Below are 19,905 nucleotides of genomic sequence, written 5' to 3'. Positions count from 1 at the left end.
TAAAGAATCTGCCTGCAACGCAGGAGACCCAGGTTCCATCCCTGGGTCAGGAAGATCCCCTGGAGAAGGGAATGACAACCCACTCCAGTATTCTTGCCTGGAGAATCTCATGGACAGAGGAGCCTGACAGGCTACAGTCCATGGGGTCACAAAGAATCAGACACAACTGAGTGACTAACACTTTCAATTTTAACACCTATAGGGAACCGATCTATGAGATGTATGCCTTTATAAGATATATTAATAAATACAAACATAAGATACATCAGTGCAGCCTCATAAGATCATATAAAAATCCTTGTAAGTCAGACACACTGAGTGGACACAACATGAACTGAACCTGGAAGATTCTGTTGACCTACCTTGTCGGAGCAGTTGACCTTGGCACCATTTTGCAGTAAAAGTTGCACTATATCAGCATGGCCTCTGCCTGCTGCCCAAATGATTGGGTAGACACTGTACTGCTGGGAGACAGACAGACGGGCGGGGAGGTAGACAGGGAGGGAGGGAAAGAAAAAGTCTTTTAGGTTGATATCTATAGCACACATTTGCTAAGAGTAAATAACACAGAGAGCAATACAAGGTAATATTTTTTAAAAAGTCAAGTCACAGACCATTAAAAACACACATAAATCTCAGAATATGTAACTGGGAATGGAGATGTACTCAACCTTAAATAAATATATATTACGAACATATTTATTTTTATAGATTCAACACACTTAAGGTAATTATCTAGCCAATAGGTAAGACTAAGAAGAAGAATGTGAAACCTTTCTTTATAATCCTTCTATCAACTTGAATAAAACTGATTTTTTTCCCAGTTGTATTAAGGCATAATTGACAAATAAAACTGTAAGGTATTTGAAGTGTACATGATGAACTGACATACATATGCACTGTGAAAGGAGTCCCCCATCAATAAAATTATTACTTAACCTGCAGTCAGAGCAAGCTTCAAGCAAAGCAGTAATGCATGTATTACAACCAATAAGAATACACAGAAAACTGACATGAGTATTTGGTAAATGTCTCTCTTCTTTAAAAGAGCTTAAGTTAAGAATGCATACCCATAGAACACAGGCAAGATGACAAAAGGATTTCAAAATCTCCTTTTGAAACGTTATATAGCTGTAATTAACATTTAAGTTGCTTTTTTGTTGATAAAAATTGAGGAAAAAAGCTTAGCTTGAGAAAAAAATTCCCTTGTGTTTTGAAATCACATTCTGAATTATCTTTAGTAAGATTGAGATCATTTTATCCATTACGAAGTCCAAAGTACAACCAATCCTAAGTATTTCCTAAAAGAACTTACCACTTGTATTACAGATGAAGTTTTTGTTAACGCTTACCAGACCAGTAACACTTGGATTGGCACCATGAGAAAGCAGCAGCTCAACCACTTCAGTACGGCCTTTATAACATGCCCACATAAGAGCCGTCCATCCTCCCTTCAGGGAAAAAAAAAGGGAGAGAGGAGGGAAATAAAACACTGGACTATCCCCAAGCACAAAAATGTCATTAATGAAGCTTCTTTTGTGAACATTCTCTATAAAACCACTGTTTTAAGAAATCACTACTATGTAGTGATTTTCCCACTCCCCAGGGAAAAACACAGTCGTATCTGGACAAAGTCCAATCTCTTAAGTCCAGTAATGATTACTCCAAAGTTTGTATTATATTTTTGGAAATTGATATAGGGAACATTCATATTGGACTCTTCTAAATTTCCAAGATTTATTTTGGCTATTTAAGTGTTTTCCTTCAGCAAACATGCTATGTCCCTAGATACTCTCCTCCTGGTGTGAGTCTAGATTTTTTTCCATAGATGGATTCCAGCCATCCCATTCAACTCCTGCATCTAAACCCATCCTATAAATTCCAGATCAGTATCGTACCTCTTGCTAAGAAAGAGAGGATACAAAGGCAATGATCTATAGATCATGATTTCCAGGGGCGAGCAAAGTCATTAAGTATGAATTAATGGCATGGTAACTTTCTATCTTCTAAGCTACAAAGCAACATTCTTTGTTTTAGCAGTGTTCTCTTTAGCTATCATGCAATTCAATAAAAGTGACAAATGTAATCAAATTATACTAAGAAGTGAATGTCTTGTTTGCTTAAAAAAAAGAAAGTCAGTATTTGGACCAATCCAAATTTGGATGCAAGAATATAAACCACTTAATCCTTTTGATTCTGTTTCATCATCACAATAGAGGTAAAATAAAATAAGCTGCTCTAATCTGAAAAAGGCAAAACTACGGAAAGGGAAAACAGACAGTGGCAGCCACGGACTGGGGAGTGGGTGGAGGGGGTGGTTACAAACAAGCAGCATGGGAGTACAGGTGAGGCCATGGAACTGCTCTGCACAGAGCTACGGTGGATGAACGGCATCACAACCTGCCAAAACCCACAGAACTGAACGCCAAAGAGTGAATTTTACTGGATGTAAATCTTTAAAAAATCAACTAGAATATAGGAAAGACAGACAGAATACAGATCAGGATGAATTAATTATATTACAAGAATATCACACAATTACTTAGAACCTGATCCAGGTAATGTCAAAAAGCAGTATTTTGAATTCTGTAATGCTACAGACAAAAAGAACTGTATACAAACACTGTATTTAGTAGCAAATCTGTTTCTCTCAGGGTATGGGTTAGAAATTCTGAAACTATTTGTTTACTAGAGTTGAACAAATAAGTAAATATTCTGTGTTGATAGTGAGAGCCAGATTTCTCAGAGTCAGAAGAGTGTTACAAATTAAGAAAATGGGAAAGGCTTACTGTAGACTGGGTTCACAGTTATCAACCAAGTCTTTTCATTAAAACAAAAATACACCACACACATCAACTGAGTCTCTTTATTTATATACATATATATATACACACACACACAGAGATATACAGAATAGACGTATGTGACATGCATGCAAAAGTTAATATACCCATATGTATTTTCTACATCTATCCACTGAGGAGGACAAGAAGCAGAGACATTCCAGTAGCAATAAGTACACCCGACACCTAGATTATTGGTTTCTAAATATCACTTTAGAATATCAAGAACTAGGGCCCCTTGGGAAACTGATTGATTCCAAGAGGGAGGATCACGGAAATAAGGCAGGGAAAATATAAGATGAACCAGAGCCTGAAGCATTTTGTAATGCAAGAAAGTGAAAGTGAAAGTCGCTTGGTCGAGTCTGATTCTTTGCGACACCAGACACTACAGTCCTTGGAATTCTTCAGGCCAGAATACTGGAGTAGCCTTTCCCTTCCCCAGGGGATCTTCCCAACCTAGGGATTGAACCCAGGTTTCCCACGTTGCAGGCGGATTCTTTATCACTGAGCCACAAGGGAAGTCCAAGAATACTGGAGTGGGTAACCTATCCCTTCTCCAGCAGATCTTCCCAACCCAGGAATCGAAACAGGGTCTCCTGCATTGCAGGCAGATTCTTTACCAACTGAGCTATCAGGGAAAGGAAATGCTAAAATATATATCTACACATAGATATTTATTGAGAGAGACTGAACTCTTCTTTAATTTCAATTACTAAATGTAATGGAATTATGAAAATAGAAAAATCACCTAATATTAATTCACCTGATAAACTGGTATGGTTCTTTTAATAAAATATTGGGAACTAGGTAATTCCATGAATTTCTCTTCTACTTTACATGCCAATAAGAACACTACCTTTTCCTCCTGCCTGTCAGGTATCCATCCTTTGCCTAGGTTACTGACATCATCACTTTCTCTCCCTAAACTTTTATAGCGATGTACTTCCATTTCTTTTCAGCAAAAGGAAAGATACAAATAGTTCTGTATCTTTCTATAAAAATAAGTATACCATTACTTCACTGAGTTTTGAGAGTAAGTATAATACTGTAGAAGAACACTGTATAAATTGTATTGTACAATAGAATATTAAGTGAAAGGTGGTAGAATGCTGAAGTTTCTTAAAAATTCAGACCACCTGTACTTCATAAAGCATCATCAGCAAAGTAATACATGTTTTATCAAGGCAGTTCAACTTCAACATAATGTAGAATAAGAAGCCTTCATGATGCTTTTCTTCACCTTTATGCTTTAGGCACATGCCAAGATCAAATAAGAGCTAAGATGATTAAGAATCAGATCTTGAGAAACTTGTAATGTGTACAGAGGGCATATCTGAACAGTTACATTTTTAAAATAAACTTATAAATATTATTCTGAATATCATAACTGAAGCACTGAAAATATTTTCAAAACTATACTATGGCCCTCTTAAAGTTCTCCTTAAAGAAAACAATTCTCTCATTGATACATTATAAAGAGTAATGTGTTGTCTTAACAATATTTCAGAATTTTAAACTCTAAAATAAACAGAAAATGTGATTAAGAGTATTCTAAGGAGGTACATTATCTCACCATGATTTTAAAGCATTCTTGATGGTCATTTCAATGCCTAACCCTAAAAACGTCATCTGACACACAAAAATACAAGACTTCACAAATATCTATTACTGTTAATAAGACTGCAGCTGATTAACAACTGTAAAGAGTATCCATACCATATCCCGGTGCTCCAAATTAGCCCCACACTTGAGTAGTTCTTCTACAATGTGCAGGTGCCCTTCTTTTGAAGCTGATATAAGCGCTGTCCAGTTATCCTTGAATATACAGACATAAATGTTATCATTTCAAAACAAAAAATAACATTCCAAAGTCAGGTAAATTTGAATTTACATACCAGAAGATCATACCAAATTGACATGATCTGACACACTCTAAGCTACTCTGAAATAACACTGAAGCATAAGCTCTGTTAAGAATTTATCTCACTACCTATATGACTATAATGATGTAGAAATGGCTTCACAACTCTTGTGCAGTCTTTTCACTGGACTTTTAATCACTGTGTTTTTTAAAAAGGAGAAAAAATGAGTATCAAAACCTCAGAGCTAATCTGTGTGGCTACAACATTATAAATTGAAATTCAAAAGCCTTCAGTCAAATAAAAAAGCATATTTACAAACTATTAAACTAAAGCCATCCCATGTGATGTGCTCAGAAACAATGGGATAAAGGACTGGTCTCCTTTATTTTTTAAAGGCTGCAAGTATCCTATCCTTTTATTCATGTGTACTGTCATTTAATTCAAATGATCATTCAATTACAATCATCAATTTAGTATCATCAATTTGAATTATAAAGACAAACAGAAAAACAGATGTGGCTATGGGACCCTGAAAAATAATTCCTCAGAAGCAGAGAAGCAAGCCTCTCAAATAGTGATTTATCCTTTACAAATGGTATCAGAAGGGACCACATCTTTCTGACTTATCCTAGGTAATGATGCTTCTAATAAGAAGATACCATTATGGGGAGTTACTTAGCAGTATGACTCTTACATGGATATCTTCTAGGCAGGCATTTAATTTTGAGTGTGTGTATATGTGTGCATGCTTAGTCACTCAGTCGTGTCCAACTTCTTGCAACCCTATGGACTGTAGCCCACCTGGTTCCTCTGTCCATGGTATTTTTCAGGCAAGAATACTGGAGTGGCTACATGTGCTCCTTATTCAGTGAGTGCTATCTATACATAAAAAAATACACAAAGAGCTGAGACTTCTCAATGAAGGTAAAAATTTCTCTCCTGTAATAAATGCCCTTTTAAAAAAATCGAGTTAGCATATTACTGAGCAATGTTGATACACAGCAGAAATACAATCTGTAATTTACTGCTTCTGAAATCACTTCTTAAAACCAAGCAGCAAAGTTAAAGAAAAGAAAAAGGCAAATGAGTAAATCAATATATACCAAATCTTCCAGATTGCAATTAGCGCCATTCTTAATTAATTCTTTCACTATTTCCAGATTGCCTTGTTCAGCAGCTATCATCAATGGAGTCTGGCCACACTAGAGACAGAAGAGACACAGAGAACATCCAGGATGCTGCATGTTAGGTGACACACCAGTTAAATATACCACCCATACATTTCCATGACGTTCAGCTCTATTTACAGCACTTAATTTAGAAACACCTCTGAATTCAAGTTTTCAGTTTACTAATAATACGAAATTCCAAGAGAAAATGCTTTTTTTTTTTACAATAGCATGCATAATCTGTTTTGGGCACTGCAATTTTATTTAAAATAAGCAACATGTGTAATACTAGGCACTGAAAAGCAACTTCCACAATTTATACAATAATCTCAGAATATCTATGGCAACCAAATCCTCTAACAATACAGCTAGAATTTGATACACAATGTGGTTTTGCTGTGTGTATAAGATGTTTTTATCAGGACCAGAGGAAGAAAACTAAAACAGTAAAAACAATACAGGTGCTGCAATATCATGGAGTGTTTTGAAGCCTTCCCTTATAACCTTAACTCATTACACTAAAGTTCCTACTAGCTACAGCAGTGCTGTCCAGCCTGTCCCCAGAATGAGTCACGGCAGTAAGACACGGGCTCCAGAAGCCCTGAGACCATGGGGCAGGGCCTGGGCAGCTGGATCCTGGGACAGGTTCCCTCCAGCTGTCAGCTTCGTCTATCCCAAGTCAGGGATGCATACGATCATTTTCTGTACATGCCATGACATGAAACAGACCAGAAGCTAACAGTGACAAGTACCAAAGGTGCCAAAACATACCAAGGTATAAAGAAAAAAATTACACCAAAGCCTGAGTTCCATTTGATAGATTAAGCACCTATTTACTGAATGTATATCAATGTGCAGGAAAACATCAGTTATTTTTATTTTGTTTTGTTGTTTTTTTCAGTTTTTCAGTTATTTTTTTTAAATGCTAATTTGACAATATCCACTGCTTAAAATCCTTAATGGTTTCCTAGGCTCTTCTGGATAAGAACTGAAGTCCTTACATGGCCTGTGGTCCATGAAAATCTACCTTGAAACCTGTGCCAGGCCATTTCCTCCTCACACTTGTGCCCTCAAACTGTACGCAAGCTCTTTCCCATCTCTATATCCCTCTATCCCACCCAATTAACTATTTCCCACCTGGCATCTCTTGGGTCAAACAACAACTCCACAGGGAAGACTTGCTAACCCGCTCTAATGTCATGTACCATGCTAATCCTTGTTTGTACTCACACTTTTATTTGCATGATGAACAACTGTTATTGTGTTTCCTCTAAAGGCCCTAAATTCCCCAAGGGTGGGAAGCATGCCTGTTTTGTTGAATACTGAAACTCCCCCATAAGGCACAGTGACTGCCACACAGGTGTTCACATATTTATTGAGTAAAAGAGTGAGCAAAGTCCAGAAGAATTTACAAATCTACTAATGGCAACATACGAACAAGCAAATAATCCTAGTAACAACACATGCTACTGTAAGATTTAAGTAAAGAGAAACACAAAGACTGAGTTAAGGTACACAAGTAAATCAAGTTACATACAGACACTCATATAATGTTGGATGCTAAATTACATGTGGTAGTCACATGTCATTCAACCAGAGTCATTAGAGAATGAGACATTATGCATAAGTAGATTTTCCAGGTGAAAAGTTTATCCTTTAAATATATTTGATTACAACTTTATGATAACTGTTTTTTCTTAACGTAACGTGCACATTGCTACTTGTTAAACAGATTAACTTAACCATTATGTTTATGATTCTGAGTCATAACTACAGACATCAATCATTATACAAGGCTTGCCTCTGTCAGCGCTAATGTCTCTGACTTCCTTTCTACAGCATGTTTCTGCCTTCTAATCAACTGGGATAAAAAAAATGAAATATCAAAGTCATTGGTATAATATATATATTAAAGCCAACTAGGTGAATCTATGTCCCTAAGGATATAGAATGACCTCTGTTCGTTTCCAAGGCAAACCACTCAATGTCACAGTAATCCAAGTCTATGCCCCGACCCGTAACACTGAAGAAGCTGAAGTTGAACGGTTCTATGAAGACCTACAAGACCTTTTAGAACTAACACCCAAAAAAGATATCCTTTTCATTAGAGGGGACTGGAATGCAAAAGTAGGGAAATCAAGAAACACCTGGAGTAACAGGCAAATTTGGCCTTAGAGTACAGAATTAAGCAGGGCAAAGGCTAAAAGAGTTTTGCCAAGAGAACGCACTGGTCATAGCAAACACCCTCTTCCAACAACACAAGAGAAGACTCTACACGTGGACATCACCAGATGGTCAACACTAAAATCAGACTGATTATATTTGCAGCCAAAGATGGAGAAGCTCTATACAGTCAGCAAAAGCAAGACCGGGAGCTGACTATGGCTCAGATCATGAACTCCCTATTGCCAAATTCAGACTTAAATTGAAGAAGGTGGGGAAAACCACTAGACCATTCAGGTATGACCTAAATCAAAACCCTTATGATTATACAGTGGAAGTGAGAAATAGATTTAAGGGACTAGATCTGATAGACAGAGAGCCTGATGAACTACAGACGGAGGTTCGTGACACTGTACAGGAGACAGTGATCATGGCCATCCCCAAGAAAAAGAAATGCAAAAAGGCAAAATGGCTGTCTGAGAAGGCCTTACAAATAGCTGTGAAAAGAAGAGAAGTGAAAAGCAAAGGAGAAAAGGAAAGATATTCCCATTTGAATGCAGAGTTCCAAAGAATAGCCAGGAGAGATAAGAAAGCTTTCCTCAGATCAATGCAAAGAAATACAGAAAAACAATAGAATGGGAAAGACTAGAGAGCTCTTCAAGAAAATTAGAGATACCAAGGGAACATTTCATGCAAAGATGGGATCAATAAAGGACAGATATGGGATGGATCTAACAGAAGCAGAAGATATTAAGAAGAGGTGGCAAGAATACACAGAAGAACTACACAAAAAAGATCTTCACGATCCAGATAATCACGATGGTGTGATCACTCACCTAGAGCCAGACATCCTGGAATGTGAAGTCAAGTGGGCCTTAAAGAAGCATCACTACACACAAAGCTAGTGGATGTGATGGAATTTCAGTTGAGCTATTTCAAATCCTAAAAGATGATGCTGTGAAAGTACTGCATTAAATATGCCAACAAATTTGGATATCTCAGCAGTGGCCACAGGACTAGAAAAGGTTAGTTTTCATTCCAATCCCAAAGAAAGGCAATGCCAAAGAATGCTTAAACTACCGCACAACTGCACTCATCTCACACACTAGTAAAGTAATGCTCAAAATTCTCCGAGCCAGGCTTCAGCAATATGTGAACTGTGAACTTCCAGATACTCAAGCTGGTTTGAGAAAAGGCAGAGGAACCAGAGATCAAATTGCTAACATCCACTGGATCATCGAAAAGGCAAGAGAGTTCCAGAAAAACATCTATCTCTGCTTTATTGACTATGCCAAAGCCTTTGACTATGTGGATCACAATAAACTGTGGAAAATTCTGAAAGAGATGGGAATACAAGACCACCTGACCTGCCTCTTGAGAAATCTGTATGAAGGTCAGGAAGCAACAGTTCGAACTGGATATGGAACAACAGACTGGTTCCAAATAGGAAAAGGAGTACATCAAGGCTGTACATTGTCACCCTGCTTATTTAACTTATATGCAGAGTACATCATGAGAAACGCTGGGCTGGAGGAAGCACAAGCTGGAATCAAGATTGCAGGGAGAAATATCAATAACCTCAGATATGCAGATGACACCACCCTTATGGCAGAAAGTGAAGAAGAACTAAAGAGCCTCTTGATGAAAGTGAAAGAGGAGAGTGAAAAAGTTGGCTTAAAGCTCAACATTCAGAAAACTAAGATCATGGCATCTGGTCCCATCACCTCATGGGAAATAGATGGGGAAACAGTGGCTGACTTTTTTTATTTTTCTGGGCTCCAAAATCACTGCAGATGGTGACTGCAGCCATGAAATTAAAAGACGCTTACTCCTTGGAAGGAAAGTTATGACCAACCTAGACAGCATGTTAAAAAGCAGAGACATTACTTTGCCAACAAAGGTCTGTCTGGTCAAGGCTATGGTTTTTCCAGTGGTCATGTATGGAAGTGAGAGTTGGACTATAAACAAAGCTGAGCACCGAAGAATTGATGCTTTTGAACTGTGGTGTTGAAGACGACTCTTGAGAGTCCCTTGGACTGAATGGAGATCCAACCAGTCCATCCTAGAGGAGATCAGTCTTGGGTGTTCATTGGAAGGACTGATGCTGAAGCTGAAACTCCAGTCCTTTGGCCACCTGATGCGAAAAGGTGACTCTTTTGAAAAGACCCTGATGCTGGGAAAGATTGAGGGCGGGAGGAGAAGGGGATGACAGAGGATTATGGTTGGTTGGCATCACCAACTCAATGGACATGAGTCTGGGTAAACTCCAGGAGTTGGTGATAGTCAGGGAGGCCTGGTGTGCTGCAGTTCATGGGGTCGCAAAGAGTCAGACATGACTGAGTGACTGAACTGAAGGATATAGGACTTGCACATCAGTTTTCAAAACTGCAATTCCAAAGACTCGGGCGTTTTCTGTTAACCTTCTGTGGTCACAGGCACATTTCAGATAGTTTGCAAAGAAAGGTGCTTTTAGAGTATGAGGGAAAAAATTAATTAGATGTGTATTAAAAAACCATAATACAAAAAGAAAGTGGGTATAAATGTGATTAACTAGAAACAAGCTAAATAAGACTTGAACAGTCATAAATTTCTCTTGCAGAAACTACCGTTTGTCTACCCAGTATCTAGAGCAACAGGATTTTGTTCGGGGTGGCAGTCTGCTCAGCGAAAAAAACCTACATTGTTCAGCCTTACTTGCAGTTGGAAACCATCCATGCTACCACTCTAGTGAGATCTCCTGGGAAAGCTTGGTAATTAGACCAACTCAGCTGGCCTGTGCCCTTTTCCTTCTTGCCTGATATGTGGACACAATGCTGCAGTTGTATCAAGACTGCTGATGGGAATAACTGGCATGCATAGCAGTGGGCAGAAGGAGCCTGGGAAGATATCCTGAGACCATTATACCAACTTCGGAATGACTCCTCCAGCTTGTCATTACATGAGAAAAGTAAGACCTTAATTTGATTAAGCCACTATTTGGGGAGTTGTTATATGCACTCAAAAGCAATCCTTAACCTTTTGTAGCTTCAATATCCAAATAAACAAGTGATTCTCAGGAAAGGCTGCCATAAGTTTTATTAATCTGAAAAGACATAATGATATTTACCTTGTAAGTTATGCCTTATCACAAAACATATTTATTCTATTAGTTCTGGTTTAAACCCATCTAGTAACTACAGTTGTAGAGACAGTGACTCAGAAACAAACAATCATGACAACTTGATTCTTTTACTTCAATGTGAATCACTAAAGGCCCCTTCCCTACCTAACCCGCCACACACATCTCAGCAAATCTCAAGTCCATTTCTTTCCCAAAAAATACAGGATCACATAACTCATAGAACCCCTACTCTACTGGTAAGAACCTCAAACCAAAACACACCAAAACAGAACACTGCCATGCCAACTGAAGTTCCCCACAGCAGGTACCATGCTTTATCTCACCTTCCCAGAAGCTACAATGCAAAAACATCTCCTATTCAGCATCTTTTTGGTCTTCCCAGTTCCTGGGTCGTCCCACTTGTATTCAGGTGTGCTGTGCTGTGCTGAGCCACTCAGTCATGTCCAGCTCTCTACGACCCCATGGACTGTATGTAGCCCGCCAGGCTCCTCTGTCCATGGGGATTCTCCAGGCAAGAATGCTGGAGTGGGTTGCCATGCCCTCCTCTACGGCATCTTCCCAATCCAGGGATCGAACCCAGGTCTCCCACATTGCAGGAAGATTCTTTACTGTCTGAGCCACCTTACTGGACCTAAATAACTATTGCCTTTTAAAGCAGTGGCATTCTGAGGATAGCTACTTCTTCCAGTAATTATAGTGAAAATTTAACATTTTTAAATTCTCCTTTGAACTTTACTTCAGGGTCTCTACTTGTAAGCACATGACAAAATTCATCTCTTGAACTTAAGAGTCCCATTTCACTTTCTTCAACAGGAGAATAATGTTCAACCTCAACACTATACCCCTGTATCAAGAAGAGCTGATAGTGACTTTTTGCTCTTTTCAAAAATAACATTAAATTAAAGCCCTTCACTACTCTACAAAAGGCAAAGACCTGCCATCATAGAGAATATTCATACAAAGGGCAAAGACCTGCCATCATTGACAATATTCAGAGGCCAAGAATTTTATTTAGTTTACAAATAAAGCAGAAAGGAAAGAAGGGAGAAAACTGGTATTTACTAATTGCAACCGATTATATGCTAAGGACGGCAAGAGGCAATTTCCCCCACATTATTTTCTTTTATTGATAACATTTAAGAAACCTTTAGAAAACTGAAAACCAAACATATTAAATGAGGTAACTAAGTACTTCACTTTTTAAAGGTGAGAAATAAGGAAAGAAAGTCTAAGCAACTCTTTAGAATTCAATAAAAATTAAATTTTATCAGAAGCAGTAGAAGCAAAATGCTAAAAAAAAAAATAAGGCCTTGAAAAAGTTACTCTACTCTCTCTATAACCTTCACAGTGAGCCATAATTTAACAATGCCAGGTTGTTTCAAAGTATTATTTTAAAACTCCAATTTTAACTGACATAATATTAAACTAGAGGTAAATATCATTAAAACTCCTTGAATGCCACTGCATGCCTGATAACATTTTAAGTTTTTTACCATATACACTTCATTCTTTGTGTGAATAAGATCAATATAATTTTGTGCTTATTGTGTATTATTTTTCTCCTTCCAAGTGAAGCTATTTTCTCAATATTCCCAAAGAAAGTATCTAAGAAGTAAAGCTTAATCTTTTTAAACTATCATTTTATTACTCCAAATATACTAATGCCAATAGAATGACTACTTCAATAAGCAGCTCTTTTAAAATGGTGAACAATCTCCAATTATAAATTTTATCTCATTTATATGTAACAACTGTTAACTATTCATAATCATAGAAAGGAATAATGATGTAAACTAACCAAAATACAGTTTGTGCAATATATAAACATTGAAAATATAGACATCATCATTAGATGAACTTATTCTGAAGACTCAAAGGAAGACAAAAGGGCATCAACAAATCATAGGCTGTTTGATGTTAAGACAGAACAGCATTCAATGTGGATTTCACCAGGAAGTATCTTCAGGCGGAATCTGAGAGATTAAGTCGTGTATTTGTAAGTTGAGATAAATAAGTATAATTCTTTACAGAACTGCTATGCAAATTAAATGAGCTAAGTATACAGAACCATTACCATATTTACATAAATACTGAATAAAACATGAGTTATCATAATTGTATTGCTCTAATAAAATTTTTATACCATTTTTCAATGACAGCTAATATTTAAAAAAATTAGGTAGTCAACAATAATAATAATGTAATAACTGTTGATTCAGTAGCTTTGAAAACATTTATAATATTTGCATACCCATGTTCATGCAGCACTATCCACAAGAGCCAAGAAAAGCAAACAACCTGAATGTCTACCAGTGGATAAATGTATAAACACAACATGGTATCTACATATGAAAGTGAAAGGCGCTCAGTCATGTCCAACTCTTTGCAACCCCACAGACTACACGGTTCATGGAATTCTCCAGGCCAGACTATTGGAATGGGTAGCCCTTCCCTTCTCTAGAGGATCTTCCCAACCAAGGGATCAAACCCAGGTCTTCCACACTGCAGGCAGATTCTGTACAAAATGAGCAATCAGGGAAGCCCTTCTACATATAATGGAATAGTATTCAGCTTTAATATGGAAGGAAATCATGTCACATGCTCCAACATGGATGAACCAACATGTCATTTAGGATGTTATACTAAATGAAATAAGTGAAAGTCACTCAGTCGTGTCCAACTCTTTGCGACTCCATGAATCACAGCACACCAGGCCTCCCTAGTTTATTAGTCCCTAAAATGTTGCAGCTCAGCTGTTCATGATAAAATTACCATTTATCTGCTAGGATTGTTGAATAGAAATATCTAATACAAGTTAATGAAAACAATAAATATTTACTCCCCAATCTTAGTAAACAGAACACACAACCTATTTAGCTGTCTCTTAAAGACGCAGGCCTTTAAAATCCCAAGGTGTGTATAATAAACAACTAAGGAAAACAGCTGAGGCTCCAATAAAGAAAATATTTCAAAAAGCCCTAATAGTTTCTGGTTAATCTGTTTTTTCTCGTTCATCTTTTATAAAAAGATTGGGATTAGAAGCCCCTCTAAAGTTTTCTAGAAATACTTCTGATTTCGGTAATAATTCTTGAATCATTCTTGAATAGTGATTATTCTATCTGGAAAAAAAAAGTCAACCACAATTCTCAATCATAAATCTAAATCATTAATTCAATGTTCAGTCATTTATAGAAGTTCAGGTATATTTCAAAGGTACAGAATTCAAAGTACTTTTAACTGTGAGAAGTTATGTCAATATTACTGAGGGTGAGAACTATGTATTTCTTACTTACCTTTACCCTTTTAGCACAGTGCCTTACACTTACTTAGTAGGTAGTCCACAAACATCTGTAAAAAGAATTAAACTTTAGAAACTTGGTCTTACCTCATTTCTCTCATCAACATCTTTGCATTTCTCAAGAAGAGCTTTCAAAGCAGGAATGTTTTCTTCTTCTACATAATTTATTACACTCTGTGATATTAGAACTGACATTTTCACAGAAAGCTATAGTTTTCTTTACTCCAATACCTGTTAAAGCAGATTAGACAAAATACATGTAATTTTGGATTGGGGAAAAAAGATACTACTAACTATATCTTTCCTAACCTTAGGCTTGTACAAATACACCTCCACTGGCAGGAGTGAAAACAAAGCCCCGAAGCTCAGCTGTCAAAATGTCCAACCCCCTCTTCCCAAGACTCAAACTCATCTCACTCTTAACTCACTATTGTTCTTCAGTCACTAAGCTGTGTCCAACTCTGCAACTCCACGAACTTCAGCACACCAGGCTTCCCTGCCTTAACTCATCCACACCCCCAAACTCCAGATCCATCCCCCAAACCCACCCCTCATCACCCACAAACAAGAGAAAGCACTCCACTGTTCCCCCTGCTATGTAATCCCAATCAGTCAATGGCCACTCCAGCTCCATCCTTCTAAGGCCAAAACCTTGGAATTATGAATGACTCATCACCTCCTCTTATACTCTACATTCAATCTACGAGCAAACTTTTCAGTTCTACTTATAAAATATATTTCACATCTGATTCCTACTCACCACCTCCATCTCAACCACCCTGGCCCAGCCACTGTGACCTCTCACCTAGATCCCAATTGCTCTCCCTACCTCCCTTTTGCCTTTCTGATGGTCTGTCCTCCACAAGGCAACCACAGATATCTTTTGAAAATGTAAGCTGGGCCAGAGCTTCTTAAATCATTATACTCATCAGAATCACCTGAAGAGCTTGTGAAGCAGATGCCTGGGCCCTTCCCTGGGAGATTCTGACAAGCAGGTCCAGGTACAGCCCTGGCACCTTTAACAAGCTCCCAGGTGATGCTACCCCTGTGGTTGCTGACTGAAGAACCACACCTTGAGCAGTACTGAGTCAGATTGCATCCTTCCTTGCTCAAAGTCCTCCAGTGGCTTCCCAGAGTCCTCAAGGTAAAAATCGAATGTTTGACCTTGGCCTAGATGACTGTAAGTGACAGGGTGTTAACACTGCTGACCTCATCTCCTACCCCTCTCCCTCACCACATCACTGCTTGAACTTGCCAAGCACTGTGCCATGTCCAGGCCTCTGGCGAGCTTTTCTGTCTAAATTCCTCCTCCACCAGACCTGCACACATAGGCCTCTCCCACATGAAATTAATATGAATTTAATTACAGAGACCATGTGCACCCTAACTTTTAATTTTACACCTGGTGAATCTGGTTAATGCATAGAAGAGAGTTCTTTGTACTTTTTGCAATTACTTTGTAAACACACACACATATATGTCTGACAAAGTCCTTATTTGGATCAAATATTTTTTTTCAGCACAAAATCCCACAAGACTAGAATGAGTAAAGAAAAGTAGTAACAGACACTGACCAATTATTTAAAAAATTGAAAATCTTAGATTTTCAAATCTTGTTACCTCTCTCCCCAATCCATTATGTGGATTATATGTATGTCACCTTAAGACATATAAAACTTAACAGTCATCAATCATAGATAGTGACTTAGATTAAGACATAAATTCCTTCAGACTAAGATTAAGTAGAAAATGGTAATAAAATTTTTTATAAAACCAACTTAGAAACTGAAGCTGCACGCCTTAAGCTACCAGAAAGATACTCTTTAAACAAATCTAGTATGGAAAAATGATCTTTGTTATATAATTCCGAGAAAATGCATTCAATTCTACACTGCTGTAATTGAGTAACAGTCCGATCTAACAGTAGTCTGCTGAAAGGGTATGATCTGCAAAGCACTGGGCTTCAGGTTATCACTGGTAAGCTGAACAATACACTATTTCTGCCCTGCAGAGTCTCGGAGCTCTTTAAAGTACTGGAGGAGAAAAGGGGTACTGGGGTAAGAAACAGCCAAAATAAAATTGGTAAAATATTTATAACTGTTGGCTGGACTTGGGGGATGGGTACATGAGGGTTCATTAGGTCAGGGGTCCCTCACCCCCATACTGGGGCCTGTTGGGAACCAGGCCGCACAGCAGGAGGTGAGCAAAGGAAGCTTCATCTGTACTTGAGGCCACTCCCCAGCACTGGCATTACCACTCGAGCTCCACCTCCTGTCAGATCAGGGGCAGCATCAGATCTTCACAGGAGCATGAACCCTATTGTGAACCGTGCTCACGAGGGATCTAGGTTGTGGGCTCCCTATGAGAGTCATCCCGAAACCCGTCCCCCACCCCCTAGGTCTGTGGAAAATCTGTCTTCCATGAAACTGGTCCCTGGTGCCAAAAAGGTTGGGGAGCGCTACATTAGATACTGCTCTGCTTTGTGTATTGGGGGGGGGGGCGGATACTAGGGCAGACCTTACATATCGTTGAACATCACATGCCTGAAATCTGGCAATCTCTGCATTCATCCACCCGTCGCTTCTTTACTGTTAAATTTCTTAATGGAAGCAACTTCACAAGTCTCACCTTCACAAATTCAGAAGTACCTAAAACAGTTTCTTGTGCATATTAAAAGAACTGATAAATGTTGTCTGAACTGAATTTGATCAAGTCACATCACATTTTATTAACTGAACAGGACAAAACCATCTGCCACAGCTGACAGTTATAAAATGACTCCCATCAGCCAGACTTCTAACAAATCAAGAGTTTGATCGCAAGTGTGCCCATAAATCAGATGATGTTCTTGGAAGGTCCCCATCCCTCCCTCAGAGATTTCTTTCAGCTCTGCTTTCCCTCTTAAATGAATCCTTGAAACAGGTTCTAGTCTCACCCATCTAAAATACACGCTATTCTCACCTATCTCAAAACAGACACACACACCTCCATTCTTCACATGAGCGTGCGCGCGCACACACACACACACACACACCCGCACACACACACACACACAACCCCCCCCTCCCATTCTCCATATGAGATCATCCTCAGCTCTTGTCACTCAGAGATTACCTGTCAGCTTCAAACCATTCTCCCCTTCACCTTTAGAAGACCAGGATCTTCCCCTCATCCAAACTCGTTCGCCCAACTCATCCCACCACCCCCACCACCCAGAGACAGCCTAGAGGTCTCAATTTCAAAGTCCCTTCCCCCAGGGAGGTCTCCCTGACCACCCACCCTCCTCCCAGACCAGCTTAGGGCCTGCTCGCTCCTTCCTTTCTCTACTACCATCAGCCATATCCAGGAATGAGCATATGAGGACATGTGACTGTTCAAAAAGATAAGCTTAGCCAATCAGATTCCTCTCTCTAAACCTGGAAATTAGAAACCAGATACCCAGTCATTACAGGCCAAGAACAAAATGTTACAGTTTTGAGGCAGCCAGGCAGCAGAGAGAGGACTCAACAGATATGAACGGAGAAAAAGACTTCTCCAGAGAAAACAAATGAGGCCCCTGAGAGAGCTACAGAAGGTGGGAGCTGCTTTAGATCCCAATTTCTTGCTGATTCTCAGTCAGTCCTATAAACTACCTTTTCCCTGAGGTAAAAGAGTAACTCACTGTTCCCTGCCTTCCAAACAGCCCTCACACACTAACAGAGAAGGTGACAAAGAACTTGAGCAAAAGCAGGGAAGAAGGGGATGGACACGCACATCATCCCAGGAAAAGCTTCCCCCAGTACTGTGTGCCTTCCAGAATCAGAACCCTAGAGACAGTCAGTCAGGGAACCACCAAAACAGCCTATGGGAGAGGGGAAAGGCGCTAGGGATGGAGAAGAAATGAGAGACAGGAACTTGATCAGGATAAAATCCCTCATACTGGACCCTTCGACCTACTGAAATATCTAGAACAAAGATTCTGGATGTAGAAATTTTAAAAATTATGTGATTTTAAATGAAAGACCAGGTCAAAGATGACTAGATACCAAACACCGGTGATGGGAAGATGGCGGTCCCATTAAAAAATAGAGCAAAGTCAGGAGAAAGTTTCAGGACTTCCCTCTGCTTGGTTACTGCCCCCTCCTTCCCCACCACCCTTGCTAGGTAAACAAGACCAGGCTGAATGTGAGGTGCTCCAAAAAACCTCAGTTGGAGAATCCACCCAGGATTAGGAAAAACAAATCTGGAAATCACTCAGAGTGTAAAACAAAGGTTCTCAAACTTGTATGCAAAGTTGCTGGGGAAGCTTGCCAATATACATATTCCTTCGGCTTTTCCCCCCAGTAGATCCGGGGCCCAGAAACTGACATTTTAACAAGCACCGCAAAATGATTCTGATGAAGGTTTCCATGCTGGTAAAGCTAGCTAACAAAGAACACAACCTTGCCGCCGCACTTCTCAACCTCGGCTCTGCATCAGATCTCCTCAGGCGCTTTAAAAAAAATTTAGACGTCTCAACCTCATTGTTTTCCAAGTTGAGGGAGTAACAAAACGCATTAGAATTACCCGTCGGAAGGTGGAGATGGGGGGGTGGGAATCCTGAGCCACACCCCAGGTCTGCTGAATGGGAATTCTGAGGGTAAGGCTGAGAAAGCCACATTTTTAACCGGTGCCCCTAGCGGCTACCAAAGACGGCTCCATAGTTTTTAAAAAAAAGAGGTTTAAATAATAATAGGTTTAAACCTTTCTATATGTCAAAACAATCTGAAAGAAAACTAACCGAACGTCAGTGGCTGACAAAGAAGTCGCTTCGCAGTAAAGAAATCATGGAAGCATCGTAATCAATGGCTCGCTGATACTTAGCTGAAATAACGGCCTGCAGTGGACAATGGAGTAATGGAGCCTGGTGAGAAAACAAAAAGCGAGAAAACCCAACCACCACGCCCTTGGAGAGCCCAGGGAAAGGAACCTGGGACGCCTGCCTTCGTGCGACCGGCCCAGGTGGTTCTGGAGGTGGTGGTGGGTGTGCCTGCGGCTGCCCCGTAAAAAACAAACGAACCAAAAAAAAAAAAAAAAACAACCCACCGGTGTCACACACATCCCCCATCGCAGCCCCAAAAGAGGCTGACCACCTGGGACAGCAAGTCCGAGACCGTCCTAGGGCCCCCGGCAGGCGCGGACCCGCCCCAAGAGCCAGGCCCCGCGTCGTCGGCCGCCCCCTACCTTCCCGAACCCAGCCGCGCGCCCTGCGTCGCCCCCTCCTCACCCGCCCACGGTTTCTTCCCCACACCCGGCCTCACCCTTCCTCAGCAGGCCTTCGCTCCCTCCCCGCCCGGCCGCCGCCGACTCTCCCCGCTCGACGACATCCCCCTACAAACCAGGGCTTCTTTCCTACCGGCCTCGCCCCCCTCACCACACACACACACACACACACACACCGCCACACACACACACACCGCCACACACACAC

At 39.8% G+C, this 19,905-nt stretch overlaps 1 protein-coding gene across 24 annotated transcripts in view; it reads right to left on the bottom strand.

The window, feature by feature from the left end:
• KIDINS220 (kinase D interacting substrate 220) overlaps positions 1–19,905 on the bottom strand; it is a 96,254-nt gene that overhangs the window by 76,056 nt on the left and 293 nt on the right. For 9 of the 24 annotated variants that reach the window (XM_043469414.1, XM_043469416.1, XM_043469420.1 and 6 more), the window contains exons 2-6: positions 14,544–14,687; positions 5,809–5,907; positions 4,560–4,658; positions 1,353–1,451; positions 363–464 (exon numbers count right to left, since the gene is read on the bottom strand). In XM_043469414.1, the coding sequence (XP_043325349.1) occupies positions 363–464; positions 1,353–1,451; positions 4,560–4,658; positions 5,809–5,907; positions 14,544–14,651 (507 nt within the window). In that variant the 5' untranslated portion in view covers positions 14,652–14,687. Of the gene's footprint in view, positions 1–362; positions 465–1,352; positions 1,452–4,559; positions 4,659–5,808; positions 5,908–14,543; positions 14,693–19,215; positions 19,312–19,735; positions 19,756–19,905 lie in introns of those variants that run through there. The other 15 variants (XM_043469418.1, XM_043469422.1, XM_043469402.1 and 12 more) reach the window with 5 other exon arrangements.

The sequence above is a fragment of the Cervus canadensis genome, chromosome 5, assembly GCF_019320065.1.
Source record: "Cervus canadensis isolate Bull #8, Minnesota chromosome 5, ASM1932006v1, whole genome shotgun sequence".
Lineage (NCBI taxonomy): Eukaryota > Metazoa > Chordata > Mammalia > Artiodactyla > Cervidae > Cervus > Cervus canadensis.
This window is presented reverse-complemented; position numbering and strand designations above follow the sequence as displayed.